The sequence below is a fragment of the Medicago sativa genome, chromosome 7 (genome assembly GCF_051527215.1).
Source record: "Medicago sativa cultivar Bolivia chromosome 7, Bolivia_mono, whole genome shotgun sequence".
Classification (NCBI taxonomy): domain Eukaryota; kingdom Viridiplantae; phylum Streptophyta; class Magnoliopsida; order Fabales; family Fabaceae; genus Medicago; species Medicago sativa.
The window spans coordinates 91,037,042-91,052,893 of record NC_140755.1 but is presented as its reverse complement, the minus strand read 5'-3'; the positions used below and the strand labels follow the sequence as shown (position 1 = coordinate 91,052,893).

Genomic DNA, 15,852 nt, shown 5'->3' with positions numbered 1-15,852 from the left:
GCCACACGCACATAAAACTGTTGTCAAAGCCTACAGGCGCGTGGGAGTCCGTATGACAAAAATATTCATATATATATATATATATATATATATATATATATATCTGTTTTTTATGTGCCTGATAATTATAATGTAATTTTCTAATAATTTTGGCATAATTTTGACAATTATAAATATTTTCAGTCTTTCAAATTTGAGATTAATGTGTCATGAGGAATTTTAAATCCCCAATTAATTAGTAACTATTAAATTATTTTGGGATAAAAATATAATTTATCTTGTACCCAAAATATTCGAAAAATTTGATTTATTTTATACCCTTAAAATTTGGGATTTAAATTACTTTTGAGATCTCTAAATATTTGATGTATACTAATATGAGAATCTTATGTTCTTTTGAATCATGAATTCTTTAGATTTGAGTCTAAAATATAACACTTATGTAAATTTATTCTTTTTAAAGTGTTATAATTGTGAAAAATTCTTATACTCAGACTTATATTTTTGCATCAAATATTCTATATTAATATATAGTTTGAGATTTGTTGATACCCTCAAAATTATTTGTCGTGTCAAGAATATCTTGACTATTATACTATTCTTGATTTATGGGTTTCAAAATTTTGTCAAATCTTAAAAGGATCGTTGAGAATAATTTCTCTTCAAATCATATATTCTCAATATTTGAGCCTAAACTATTTTGAAAATTCACTCTTACATTAGTAACACTAACTATTTAATCAATTGAAATGTTACTATTGTGAATTTCTAGAAGGTTCAATTTATTAATTCTAATGTCAAATATATTGAATATAATATATTCTTTAATTCATATTGTTTTAGCATAAAGATCCAAAATTTACTAATTGATAATTTTTTGGCGACATATTTAAACTAAGACACTTGTCTTTGATTCTTGTCACAAATTGTTTTGAAGGGTCCTCATAATATTTTGTTTTCAAAATGAGTATAGTGAGTTGTATATATATGTCATTTATATTAATTGAATATGATATTGACATATTTCCCTTTAATATACATTATGCTTTCTGCTATACTCTCTAATCTAGACCCGTAATTTATTACTCTAAATTTTGTGATAAATACTATTAGTGTGTCTTGTCGCAATTAAATATTTGGATCACAATTATGTTAAACTATTTATTTTTGTATATAGTAAATAATGCATTATTGCATTTTTTATGCTAAAATTATAATGATGAATTAAAATTTGTAAGCCTCTTTGTTGTTTATCTGTTAACTATTATCAAAACAACTTATTAAGAATGGAGGCAATTTTTGAAATATGTATCATCCTTACATCTGAATTCTTATATAAATCATATTGATTTATAATTAGAGTCTCACATATGCTTATTTATAATTGCTTATTCTCTATTGATGAATATTTTTGAGATGACTATATTATAAGATATTCTCGTTAAGTCATCAAAATTTAGTGACTCTAAGTATAAGGATGAATGTCACACTCTGCGAGGTAAGTTGTTATTTAATTATTTTATACTCTTGTGACTTATTGCTTATTATTGCACATATGAAGAAATTTAGTTCTTCTTCTCTTTTGTTGTGCAATTATGATATCCTATATAAAAGTGAAATCCTTTTTCGGAATATTCTAAACAGAACTCTGTTGTTATATACTATTTTCTTACTATAATGCTCCATTTTGTATTTGTGTTTTTTCTAATTTATAGTGGGAGTATTGAAAAATTTTATTCTAAGAGTTCTTTTCTGGATAAATTAGAAAACTGTTTGACACACTTCTATTCCAAATAACAATTTTTGTTATTATACTACTTCATATAAAAGAAATTCTAAAGTCATATTTATGATGTGCTAATTTAAAATATTGTTAAGCACATTTTTCTATCATTTGAATGTGACCGAAGTTGAGTAAATTTAAGTATAATTGTTTATGCATGATATTATTGTATCATATTCTCTTAAGCATAAACATTATTTATTTGTATAATTGTAATCTCACCCATCGTGGGTACAATTATGCAAATTTTGTTAAATAGATTAGCATTATATTAGTAACAGTCATACCCTATCGGTGTGTTGTTATTAATATAATTGTTATTATTCAATGTACCTAAAATGTTTATACTTATGTCAATTATAATTAGAATACTCTATCAATGTTTAAATTTTGTAAGACATAAGAATTGTACATTGTGATGATATAGTTCTTACTTATTATCGTTAAGATCCTTGAATGAGATTAATATAAGTAAGTTACTTTGTTAAAAGACATGTAGAAAATTGTATAAATTTTGCAATCCAATATTATTACATTTTGAATTAAATTTCTACCTAAATGTGTTTTATATATATATATATATATAAATATATCGGATTGCTACTATCCCTTTGTTATGTGAGTGACGGACATACCCTATCGGTGTGACGTTACTTAACATATCATTTTGTGATAGAGAAATAGTTGAATATTTTATTTAAAATATCTTTCAAACCTTTTTAATTCAACTATCATTGTCTATTCTCTATCAATTGGGAGAATCATTGTTATGTATTCTGTAACGTGATGGACATACCCTATCGGTATGACATTACTTAACATAATCATCCTTTTGTGGGTAAGATAGTTTAACTATCATTCTTCAACAAGTGAGAAAAATTCTACATGTCAACTAACTATATCTCATAAACAAATATATTTATTTGTTTTCATATTTTAGATATGAAATAGAGACTTATATTGAGGATATTAATTATGTTATTGCTATTCTTTAATACTTATGGAAGCTTATGACTATTTTCTCTTATATCCTCAATAATAATAAAATATAAGTCTTGTGTATTTCCGCTGCTTGTAACCTAATTGTTTCTCAAATTTGTGTAAGTATAATTGTAGCGTTTGAGTTTTGAGTGAGTTATTAAAATTGTGAACAGAGTCTTATATCCTATTTTTAGAGACTCATCTCACTCATATGATGATAAATTTTTTATATAATCATCATACTCTGTCATATAACGGTTACTATGTTTATAAAATTTTGTGGAATTTTAATTGTGAAAAGGAGATCTTGTGTTATAAAATTCTTAAATGAAAATTTACGATCTCCTTAATTGTAAATGCAGAATATGTGGTTAACTACGAAACCCAATTCATGATAATATCTGCCATTGATAAAATATGTATTTATGGGGTTTCATATTATCTTTGAGTTACCACTTGTGTTAATAATTCTGCTATGCTCATGTGCAAAATATGTGGTTGAGTTCATGAAACTCTATTGGCTAAAATTATATAACCACTTATGTTGATGATCTTGCACTAGTAATTGAGTATCCCACTGTTGAATATTACATTATTATAATATTTTGTATCAGTGATCACTAATGAGAATTCCACTTACTCTTGTTTATATATATGTGGGATCAGTGGGAGTGTGTACACAATATTATATATTATGAGCTCAAATGAGAAATCTCACTCTTGTTTATATATATATGTGAGATCAAGAGAAATGTGTACACAATATTATTGTCGTTATCGCCATATACTCTTGTGCACAATATAAAATATGGCATAGCTTAAGAGACTTTAAACTTTAGTCTCATTCTATTATATTGAGATATATGTTAAAATTCTATCGATCTCAATGAGCATCATAATTGGATGCTTAAGTCAATTTTGTTGGAATATGCACAATAACTTCTTGGCATGCAAATATACATTGTGTTTCTGTTTTACCAACATTCCACATTTTTGAGGTCATAAATAGTAAGTACAATGTATAATATCAATACTCCTATCGAGTATGATATTGTGTTCTTGTGGTACTTATAATTTGAGATAATCATAAATGTTCTTTTGTTATTGACATTCTAGTGGCCACATTAATCCACATATTTTTCTTTAAACTACGTGTCTATGTTAATCCAATTTGGGGATTATTGAATTTCCTATTTTGCTTTTATGGATTTTCATAGTCACATTTTTTTTTTATAAAACTTGGATTAATTGAATGTCATAGAACATTTATCGACTTTGACTAAATGTAATTACTATCTCTTTATAGGCTATCCCTATAAGTAATTACTACTCTTATACCTATGTGGATATATGACTTTTATGGAATTGAAAACTCATTGGCAGAACCACTAACCACATACTTATATATGAGTATTGTAACTCATAATGATATGATTAAGTCTATGTTATTTTGGGTTAGTGGGAGTTTGTTGTAGCATTTTTAAAATGCTTGGGCTATTCTTTAGTGACATATTCTTTTTAATTCAAACGTGTCACTATAGATTCATCATTTGTTAGAAAAGTGAGTCTTTGATCTGTATGATTTGTTTTCCCTATCGGATTCAATTTCTGCAGCATTAAAGCTTACTTCTCTTTTGGATGATTAGTGCTTTGACCATACATGTAATTTTAAATTTTTTAAATTCTTTATGACAAGTGAATTTTTTTTTTTTAGTAATTGAGTATTGTCATCCAAGTGGGAGATTGTTGGATTAATTATTTAATTAATCAATTATGGATTGACAATAATCAATTATTATAAGTTGATGTCATAATATAAATTATGGTCTATTGTGTTAAGCACTAATTATATGATGAATTTGAGTGATTGGGCTTTTGTTACTAAATGGACCGTGATGGGTTGGACCATTTAGATAAGCCCAATGAGAGGTCCCTGCCCTCAGCCGTTTAGCTATTTAAACGTCATCCCATTAGACGGTTAATTATTCTGAAGATTGGTGAGAAAACCTAGAGCTAGACGGAATGAGGGTAGTTACCCCTTTCATAGTTGTCGGCGTTGTCTACGGTTATCCTTCATCAACCTAATTCAAAGGTACACAATCTCTTGTTCCTTCTTTGTTGTTGATGATATGCTATAATTTGTATCTAGTGATTCATGGCTAAACCCTAAAACTTTCATCAGGACTTTCTTCAGTTGACATGGATGGCTTTCCTGTACGTTATTTAGAAACGGCGTAATCAAGTCAATTTTGGTAGTCATCAGGAAAGTCTTAAACATCATTTTGTTGATGTGGTGAAATTTTTGGCTTGGACTTGGATTAAATCCAAAGCTAAGGGTTTCTCTTACAATCTTTCTCTATGGACTATTCAAACGCTTTGATGCTTAGGTGTGATGACTCTTGGTTGTCGATTTTTATTTATTTTTATTGTGGTGGTAATGTTGTAATGTTTTGGTAGTTTTATTGTTGACTTTTATATCATTTCAGTCTGAGAACTTCTTATGCTTTGATTGTTCATTTAATATATTTCTATTTTGGTCTCTTAAAAAAAGAGTTTGAAAAAGTTTTCCGCTCTATATTCGAACATTTGCTCTTTCTTTTCTCTCCGAAAAACTTTAAGAAAAAGTGCAAAAGTAAATGGCTTTGATTCAAATATGACAACAAAACAGATAGTTCATGCAAAATATAGTGATAAAAGTATATTGATAAAAGTAGAAGGTGCCTTTGTTCTCTCGATTCACTAGGCTTCTAATTTTCCATGCTTTAATATGTTAACTTAGCCAAAAAAGAAAATTTGTTAACTTTGTCTTATCTTAATGTATTACAAAGATTAGTATAATTTATTTGAAATATATTTTGTAATTACTTAGGATTAATGAAACTAGTTGTTGCGTCAATATTCTGAAGGAGCCAACTTCTTAGTATTACAAGTATGTTACTTTGATTCAATACATCTTCTAAACCTTGATTGGAGTACACCCATTTCTCACACCTTCCGAAAAGGTAATAGTTTTGTCGACTTCTTAGAAAAATTTGGTTCTTTTTTCTTCTCGGATCTCGTGATTCATACCTCTCCTCCGTCAGACCTCTTAGTAGTAGACTCCATGACAACTTAATTTCGTAGATTGTAATTTTTTTTTTTGTCTTTTCTTTTCAGTCTTGTAACAAAAAAATTGTTTAATGGTGCATTTGATATGCTAAAAAGTAAAATTGTTAAATGTGTAACATAGGTGCAATGACATTTGTAGAAATGTTCACGATTAATTTCAACCCTATCACTCTTGAAAAAATTCAAATCTAATATTCATGGTTTAGTTTAGGATTTGCAAGGAGAACTGGCAAGATAGTTTATAGCTGTTGAGCCAGTAGATTGAATTTTTAGTTTTTGCTAAAACTAGTGGTAAAATTAACTGATAAATTTAACAAAATATATATAATATCGTAAAAATATAATTTTAGTTTTATAAGAAAAAAAATCAATAAAAATAATGAGCATAAAAATGAGTGAAGAAATTATACATTGTAATATCAAATACGGCATAAATAATTAGCTCAAACGTAGCTGAAGTAGCTTCTAAAAAAACACTATTGTCTCATGAGAGAAGAACCATTATCAAGCAACTCTATTTTGTGTTTCTACGCTATAAGTTGTCCTCTATAACTTAATCATTATAAACAACCTCTTATTTCGTTTAAAATAAGGAATAAGTCATCCATTTGTTTTATATGCCTAATGTATTTTTTTAAAAAAAATTTATGATGGTTATTTTCCAATTTCCAGATTAAAAATCTACATTTGAAGAAGTCGCACATGGGTGGATTTCACATGCGAAGAAAAAACTATGTAAAGTTTTTTCATAATGATTTGGAATATGTTGAATTACGTGGTTGCGGTTGTTCAAAAATATAATTGAGTTAGTTAGTCACATGTTGGTTTAAACGAAATCTTATTCATAAGATGCTTAAAGATGAAGTACCTGACCAATATCGGCTTGTAATTTTCTAGGGTTATTTTATTTATTTATAATGAATTTTGTAGTGATCATAGCGAATTCATTCTTATAAACATTTTATAATTTACGTTGATATAAATTTCAATATCCATTATCCCTTTTCCTTAAAAAAAATATCCATTATCCTTTTAGGTGTTTTTTATTTTTTAATAGGAAGGAATCATTGTAGTGTAGACATGGACAAAGTCTTGTTAGGCTAAACTATCTTTTTGATTGTTGGAAGATTTTATAATTAAGTGTTTATCGTAAGACAACCTCTTATATCCTTTCAAACACTTTTTTTTTTGGCTAATTAAGCCTCTAGTATGAATGCGTTTATATAGATAGATATTCTTTAAAGCGGTTATTATCGCACCGTCGAAGAGACTTGTTCACCAATAAAACTTGTAAGAGAATTATTGTGGAGTTGATGGCTCGAGTTGGGTGTTTTAAATGGTGGAAGGTGTTTGTGTAAAGAACGTTTGTTGAGTTTTTCCTTGTTTATTTTTATTAGTTGCACAATGTGAGTGAAATGTAAGAAACTTGAGTTTCAAGCATAAGACTTGTTAAGTTTCAATTGTTTTTTTAATAGTATAAATGTATATATTATTACTCAGATGGATAAGTTGGGCTTAGTGGTGGAGCGGTAGTGAGATATTTATGTACTCCAATTGTTAGAGATTAGACACAACAATTATGTACTCTCTGTTTTTCAACTAGATTTAGGAAAGAAAAAAACATTGTTAATTGCTGCCATAATTGGGAATTGTGTCAATATTTCCCCTGCTTTTCCAAACACACAATCAGACAGTGTGGTTCTTTTTTGAGGGTGAAGGAATTTCTAACAATAACATGCAATTTCATCTAAAATATTATACTAATGAAAAATCTCCGATGATAAAACAGAAAATATATCACAAAGGTACCCAAACAAAACAAACAGTGCATGAAAAGTCTTGGTCACTAAGAAATCCAAAACAAACGGTGCATGAAAACTCAAACAAGTATTATCACTAAAAAAATCAAAGTACTGACTGGCAAGAAAAGACATCTCATGATGTTTCCATAATGCACAGAATCAACCAAAGATCCTCCTTATCTAGGGAACTTATATATAGTCGAAAGATTCTTGCCCATCTCTTATGGCACACAAGAGTTTTCCCTTCATTATGTCCTGAAAATGAAGAGCCAAAGAATTATTCTAATGCTCAAAATTAAGAAAATAAGTTTCAATAAGAAAAGAAAGTATAATCCTTACTTTTGAAGGGTAAGAAGGTAGCCTAAGTTGACTGATACAAGTATGCGCGATAGGCAACCTTTTCTCTGTGTATGCAGTCTGTTAAAAACAGTCAAACACAGAGAATTAATAGATGATACAAACATTTAAAAACAAAATTCAACTAAGGATTAAACCCTAAACACATAAAAACGATTATTATACATCAACTAAGACAACTCTCCACAATGTTCACAAACCTCAACAACAACTGTTAATTTCGGATTTAAGGATGCTAATCCTCCAATAGGAAGCCTTGGTCTAGCAGTAACAAACTGCAGAAATGCCCTTCGTTGTTCCCGATCGAATCCCTGAAGAATTTCTAGCAACTATACAAAGGGATAGATATCTTTTAGTAATTAAGTGCAAGAATAGCATGCAAACAATCAGGGTCATTTTAAACTACTTACATCCACAATAGGAGCACATTTTACCATCCATCCATTGATGAAGTCAATATGCATTCTAAGCTCCTCCAACTATTAACAACAAATGATTATCATTAATAATAAATAGAAGGAGAAGGCTTAGGGGTGCAAAACTAAATTTAATACATACACTCCAACTTTTTTCTCTTTCACCACACAAGTTAGACTCAAATTCTTCTACACTGAATATAGAAAAAGTTTGAATGCCAGTAGGATATTTTCCCAGATTGAAAACCTGAAAAAACATTGTAGAATTTGTTAACCACCCTTTTTTGGTATATTAGAGATTCATTTAGAAGAGGTACAACACACTAGTTTTATACCTGGTTAAATCCCTCTATGAAAGCATCCCTTTGAAGTGAAACTCCAGAACCAATAGTTGCATCTTCCAAAAATGAAACATAGTCATTTAAATTGCTTGAGTCTACCTACAAAAATAACAAACAAAAATGTATATTAAATCTGACTCTTTGATTGAAATTAGAACTGGGTTATACAAGTGAATAGCCTTACTGCAGCATCTTTAAATTCAGAAGGGAATTCCTCATATCCCAGAACAAGAAAACTAAGATGAAGGTCTTTAATTGGTACACCGTAATATCTTAAATCTGAATCTGTAAGCTTTTTTCGGTTAAGCTCCTTGAATTCTAGTAACCTTTTGCCAAGATCAGGTTCAAACGATTGAATATCATGAATGGACAATTCCTGAAAAACATCACAACAACAATTCCACACAAAAAAAAAAAAAAAATCAGTCAAATCAAATCACATAAGTGATGTTGGTAGTGTGAAATTGGATAAAATAAATCACCTTCCCCAAAATGAGTTTGTAGAAAGCTTTTGAGAAATGTATATCCAATAGCCTGCCATCTTCAATGGCTTTGCCAACAAATTTTCCTAAAAGAACAAACATCTTCTTTGCCTCTTCAATAGACGAGTCTAACCTCGGACGAGGGAAAAGTCCAAAACGGGTATCCTTTCTCCACATAAAGTCACACTTTATAAATTCTTTACAAACCATGGTATAGAACTCTGAAGTTGGTCCAATACCAACACCTTCTTCACCATCAAATTCCACTTCAAGTATTTTATGTATACTTGCGTGTTCATCCATCAGTCGGATAGCATCCTCCAGAATACAGTTACGAGACACAGAATCTTTCACCTTAAAAACCATGTTGGTATTAGCCATAGTTCCCAAAAAATTTGTTGGCTTCCTATGATAGTATGCGGCCAGTCTAAAAAATTTACCCCTTGTTTGGTAACTGAATAGAAAGGGATAGGACAGTATCAAATAAATCCACCATGGAGGCAAATTTTGAGATTGTTCTCCCCAGATATCTTCTTTCATTTGATCACTTAGATTTCTATCCAACCCGTTATTAACAAAGGCCTCAGGTAATCCTATACCAAGACTGTGCATTCTACGAAGAACTTGTAAAACAACCTTGCTATATTTTTCCATATCAGAAAAACTTTCAACAAATTTGTTAGTATTTGTTGTGAACCTTCTATAGGTTATTGTCCGATATGAGTCATCGTCGTTGAAATTCCACACTCCATTGCTGACATCAAAATCATTATTAGCTCTCCATTTAAGGCTAAGGAGTGCTTGGTAAAGTGAAAATCTTGAATCCTGTTCCTTGCCACCAAGGTAAAAAACCAGTTTCTGTTCGGCACCTTGATTATCATCTGGTTCTTGACTTGCATTAACCTGGAAGTTAGCACCCATGATCGCATTAATTGGAGATATAAATATCAAGAATTAACATGTACATTGTGCACCAAACACAAACACGTTGACACCGGTAATAATTTGAGAAGATACATAGTTAAATGCAATCACATTTGTCAATAAAACTAAGAAGATGCTTTTGAAACTGACATGAAGTCATGAACAATAAATTACAAAAGTAAGGCTAAATCTGTTCTGATTTAAAAAAAAATATATATTTAAAGCTAAAATGTGTGTGGAAAACCAAGAGAATAACATTTAACGAAAACAATTTGTCACAGAGGAAAAAGAAAGTAGAGTAAAAAAGGATAAGTTGTTTGTGTGTTTTAACTCATACAAATCAAAAAAACAATGAATTTATTAGAACAATTATAATGCAAAAACGTAACAGAGAACATAATATAATTCAATGAGTTAAAACTACTGCAATCAGTCCAGCTATCAGAGAAAACTACAATCAGAACAAATCAACCCACAAGCAAACATGAAATTTCAAATATATTGGCAACCTGAAATTTGCATAATTAGAACAGGGGAGAATGATTTTATGATGAAAACTAAGCATTTTCTATGATGTGGAATAATCAGAACTCAGCATTTTGTAAATGAATATATAGCTGCAAAATTTACCGCTCGCCAAACTAGTTTTTCAATTTCATCAAAAGTAAGATCAGGAGGTAAATCTTCCATTTCGTCGTCTCCCATGTAGCTTTCGAGACTTGTCTCTCCCTCGGCTGGTATAATGAAGAAGGGCACCATAAGCTGATCAAGATCCTGCTCATATAGTGCACCATACGTGGAAACAACTCGAAATTGTTCCAAGTCGGTTAATGCCTTTTGGAGGTTAGTAAGTAACAATTCACTGTTGGTAATGGAATTCACAAGAACCATGCCATTCTCTCCATTTAGCATCTCTAATATTTCCTTCAAAACAATTAATACATCACCATCTGTTCTTTTAGAACTCATGAAATCATTGAATTTCTCATAAAGACTTGTAAATTGAATTGTAATGTCTTCAAGAGAATGATTTGCAGCAGAAGAGTCAGCCATTCAACTTGTTTCCAAATCCTACAAAGTAGCCACAATAGTGTGAATAAGGATTAATCTTGGTCTATTGTTTTCTCTTATAACAGATTAAATACAAACAAGAACATATTGAGTAGTAATAATCACTAAACATGTAAACCAATCAAAGATTCATGAAAATTTATACCAATAAAAATAACAAATCAGTAGCTTAAATTAAAGTAAGATGAACAACAAAATCACTTGCTGCATTGATTGAATAAGAACAGATTTAGTAGTAAAAATAACTATACGATAAACTAAGCAAAAAAAATGAGCAACCTAATCAAGGGTATATGCTAGTCACCTATGAAGCAACTCTGAAAGGAAAAAGAAAAAACATAAACTGCATGAGATTAAATGCTTCTGAAAATGAAGATAACTTAGTGAAAACTTCACTCACTTTAATTGAAAATAAATGAACGGTGAAAGAATGTTGGAGAGAGAATTTTCTTCTGTGTTTTGAAATTTTCTTGAGAAAATTAGAGAAAGAAAGAAGAGTGATAAAATTTGAGTGGAATGAAAATTTGTTACGTGCTCTTCAAGAGAAAAATTCAACAACAAACACAGAACAGAGAATCACTTTCACCTTCACGGTACTGTGTAAGATCAGGTGTATATATATATATATATATATATATATATATGACTAAACATTTATTGAATCCAAAAATGGAAACAAAAATTGTGCAGAATCAAATTCAACAACAAACACTGAACCAAAGAAAGCAACTCTGAAAAGAAAAAGAAAAAACATAAACTGCATGAGATTAAATGCTTCTGAAAACTTCACTCACTTTAATTGAAAATAAATGAATGTTGGAGAGAGAATCTTCTTCTGTGTTTTGAAATTTTCTCGAGAAAATTAGAGAAAGAAAGAAGAATGAGAAAATTTGAGTGGAATGAAAATTTGTTACGTGCAAATGGACTCTTCAAGAGAAAAATTTGTTACGCATGTGGTGTGCAATGCAACATTTTCATAATGACGGATATGCCCCTGTTAGAATGTTGGGGGAATGAGAAACACGGTGACTTTAACAAGTTTTCTCACTCGCAACTCATAACATTGTGTGTAACTAACTAATAAGATTTCGACACGTGGAGTGTAGTTTTGAATAGAGGATTTTGATTGGTTCGTGAATTCACGTCCATATATTGGTAAAATTTAAACAAATACTATATATTACTTTATTTCTGTATTTTCAAGAGGAAATTTACAATATGACGTGATTTTAGGAAAATTGCACTAGAATGTAGTAGTAGTACTAGGAATAAAACACATTTCAATAACTAAATTTGGACTTTATTTTGACATTTATTGATTACTTTAAATAATACTACATGGATTAGTTTTTATGAAATTAAATAATTGGGGCTTCTACGGTACACCCGAATATATGTATGTATCGATACTCCAAACCAAAATGACCAGTAATTTTCTGACAGCATGGAACAATTTTATTTTATGATATAATTATTTAATTAACTCCATTCAACTTCTTCTCTTTCATTGCAATTCTTCTTCTCCTTGGTACCAGCATTTCAAGCGAATTTAATAGAGAGAAAGAAACTAAGGAATAGTGAGAAAGAAATAATGTTATTAATTAAATGAAGATTTGTTCAAAGATGTGAAAGAGTAAATTGATACATAGATGAACTTATGTGTTCCCAAAAAGGAAAAAGAGGTTACGTTTCATGATGAGGATGAAATTGTGATGGCAATTGCTGATTTTGCATTTCAGATGATAAAGGTCGGAGAAAAAATAGTGATGGTGGTTACTTATTTTGTTTAGTTTTAATTAAAAAAATTAATTAATTACTAAATAAATAATTTGTAGAATCTATGGGGTTAAGTTGAATAGACAAATGTACCAAATACTCTTTCTTTAAATCAATCTCTAATAATGTTGACATGGATCATTTAATTGAAATGTCACTTTTTTATTGGTAAAAAATTTAGGAGTACCAAAACACATAATTTTGTCTGGAGTACCATAGAAATTGCCTTAAATAATACAGCTAATGATCTAGTAAATAAATTGAGGTACTAAATTATCATTCACACGAAACTGCAGCGATTAATTTTGAAGTAGTTGAGACTCATTTAAAAGGTTAACATATTTTCATAAATGTTTTTTCATACACACTAACTAGGAAACGAACTTTCAACCAAACGATTAAGTAACCAAAGTATATACCACTTATGTTAAACTATCTTGGTTTTTTCTTTCTTGTATTTAGTTATCTTTTATATCGTAGATATTTAAATGGTATCATATGAACCAACATTAGAATCTCAATCACAATATACGATTTGGTTTGGTTGAAAAAATCGCATAAACCGATCCAATCTAAACCGCATTGGTTTGGTTTGATTTGGTTCGGATTTCGTTTTAAAAGTCAATTGAACCAAATCAAACCGCATGTTTTCTTATCTTCCGTTTAGATGATTTTAACAATTTCGATATTTTTATCCATTGAACTAATGCTTACCAACATTATGATTATGATGATTACCTGAAGCCATTTATACAAGCTTGGATTCACGTTGATTTCTTCGAATTCAAATTAAAAAAGCTCTGCCATGCCTATGCTAGTTTTGTATGCAAGTATAGAAGCAGCATATACCAAAAAATAGAGGAAGCAACACGGGACTATTTTCATCAATGAACTACCATGACAAAAAGCAGTTACTAAATTCATTATTCATCGTGTGTTCATGTGTCCTGACTTTTCTTTTAATTTTTTTTTTTTAATTGTATATTAATTTTTTTTTTTGAAAGGAATTGTATATTAATTTTAAAGTTGAAATATGATGTGTCAAAATTATGGATATTTATTGGTTGAGTGTGTATAATTGCTATACACTGTCTTCTTACAACCTTTAAACTCTTTAATTTTAGGCTTAAATGTATCTTTGATCCCTGTAGTTTCATAATTTTTTGGTATTGTTCCCTACATTTTTTTTGTTTGGTTCAAATCCTGCAATTTGTAAAAAAATTGGTTCTGATCCCTCTGTTAGTTCATTGTTAAAAAAAAAACATCAAAACTAACGGAGTGCCACGTGGCCCAAATATTCCACGCCACGTGGCACACTACAAGACAAAAATTTAAAATTAAAAGAGTTCAAATTAAATAATTGTTTTTAATTATTAATATTATTCATATTTAATAAAAAAAAACAAAACAAAACGTCGTAAACAAAGAGGGATTAATCGGATGTCTAACTCCAAGTCTAATTTCTACTTCTTCATGTAAAATTCATCACCACCACCATTAACACCATGCAGGGACGGATGCATTAAGGGGCTATGTGGGGCTAAAGCCCCACATCAAACTTTCCTATTTTTTGATATAATAAATAAGGTATAGTTATTTTGATCCCTGAATGTGTAACGAGTACTCACAATAGTCTCTAAATATATTAAAATTTTAATCTGATTTTGCACTTTGTTAATTAAAATAGCCCTGAAGTATATTAAAAGACTAATTAATATGACAATAATAACAAATTATTAGGGACAATTTCGACTAGCAAAATACACAATCAAAGACTATTTTAAAATTTTGATACACTGAGCGACTATTATGGCTACTCCTTACAAATTCAGGGACCAAATAATTATTACCCATTATAAATAAAACACAATATGCTAAGAATAAGACCAACAAGACAACAACCTTGTGCAAAACTTGTGTAAACAAATAAGTGCGACACATTTCCTATGATTTATAATCTTAGCCAAAAGTCTGGATCCGCCCCTGACACCATGTTTGCTTCTTCTTCTCCCCCCATCTTCATCAACATATAACTCCAATTTCACCTTCTTCTCTTTCAATTCATAATCCACCAATACCTAACAATTTCATCTTCTTTTGATGAGACTGTCTTTGTACTGCATATTCATATCGGTTCTTTTTCATCTTTTATTTGCAGAATAATAATTTTTATCAAGTGATACAATGAAGCATAGAACAAACCTTTAACAATGATAAAAATAAGTTACACTGATAACAATAAAAGAATATAACAAAACTTTAACTGTGATTCCGCAAAACGGCCTTCTCCAAAAGCTATTTTACAGGAAGTGAGCTTAGTGACACAAAAATTATGATTTCCAAACATGATTCTTTCAAAACAAACATAAACAACAGTGAAAACGCGAACGGAAATGACATTTGAAATGCAAACGGAAACAGAGTTAAAATTTCATGATAAAGGTCGAAATTAAATCCGAGTGTTCAATCACGGTTTTGGATTTGAGGTTCAATTTCAAACCCTAAAATCCATGCTTCCCCCTATTTAAATGTTCAATCATGTTTTCCCCTTTCTTTTTAAGTCTCGTTTATGTTTTTTTTCTTCTTCTTTATTTTCATTTCTAATTAAATAATAATAATAATATAAATAATAATACTAGTTAAAACAATTATTTAATTTGAATTCTTTTGAATTTAAAATTGTATCTTGGAGTGTGCCACGTTGCGTGGAATAATTGGGCCACGTGGCATTCCGTTAGTTTTGATGTTTTTTTTTTAATGAACTAAAAGAGGGACCAGAACCAAATTTTTTACAAACTACAGGGACCTAAA

The 15,852-nt window shown here is 29.6% G+C and overlaps 1 protein-coding gene across 1 annotated transcript; it reads right to left on the bottom strand.

Annotated features, from left to right (window-relative positions):
- Positions 1 to 7,633: 7,633 nt before the first annotated feature.
- Positions 7,634 to 11,247, bottom strand: LOC146910158 (E3 ubiquitin-protein ligase UPL4-like). Its single transcript, XM_085729411.1, has 9 exons — positions 10,825 to 11,247; positions 9,271 to 10,173; positions 8,973 to 9,164; positions 8,783 to 8,887; positions 8,590 to 8,694; positions 8,442 to 8,510; positions 8,232 to 8,360; positions 8,014 to 8,091; positions 7,634 to 7,929 (listed from the first exon to the last, which is right to left on the bottom strand). Exons 1-9 carry the CDS (start codon positions 11,245 to 11,247, stop codon positions 7,864 to 7,866), a joined length of 2,070 nt encoding a protein of 689 aa, XP_085585537.1. The 3' UTR covers positions 7,634 to 7,863.
- Positions 11,248 to 15,852: the final 4,605 nt, after the last annotated feature.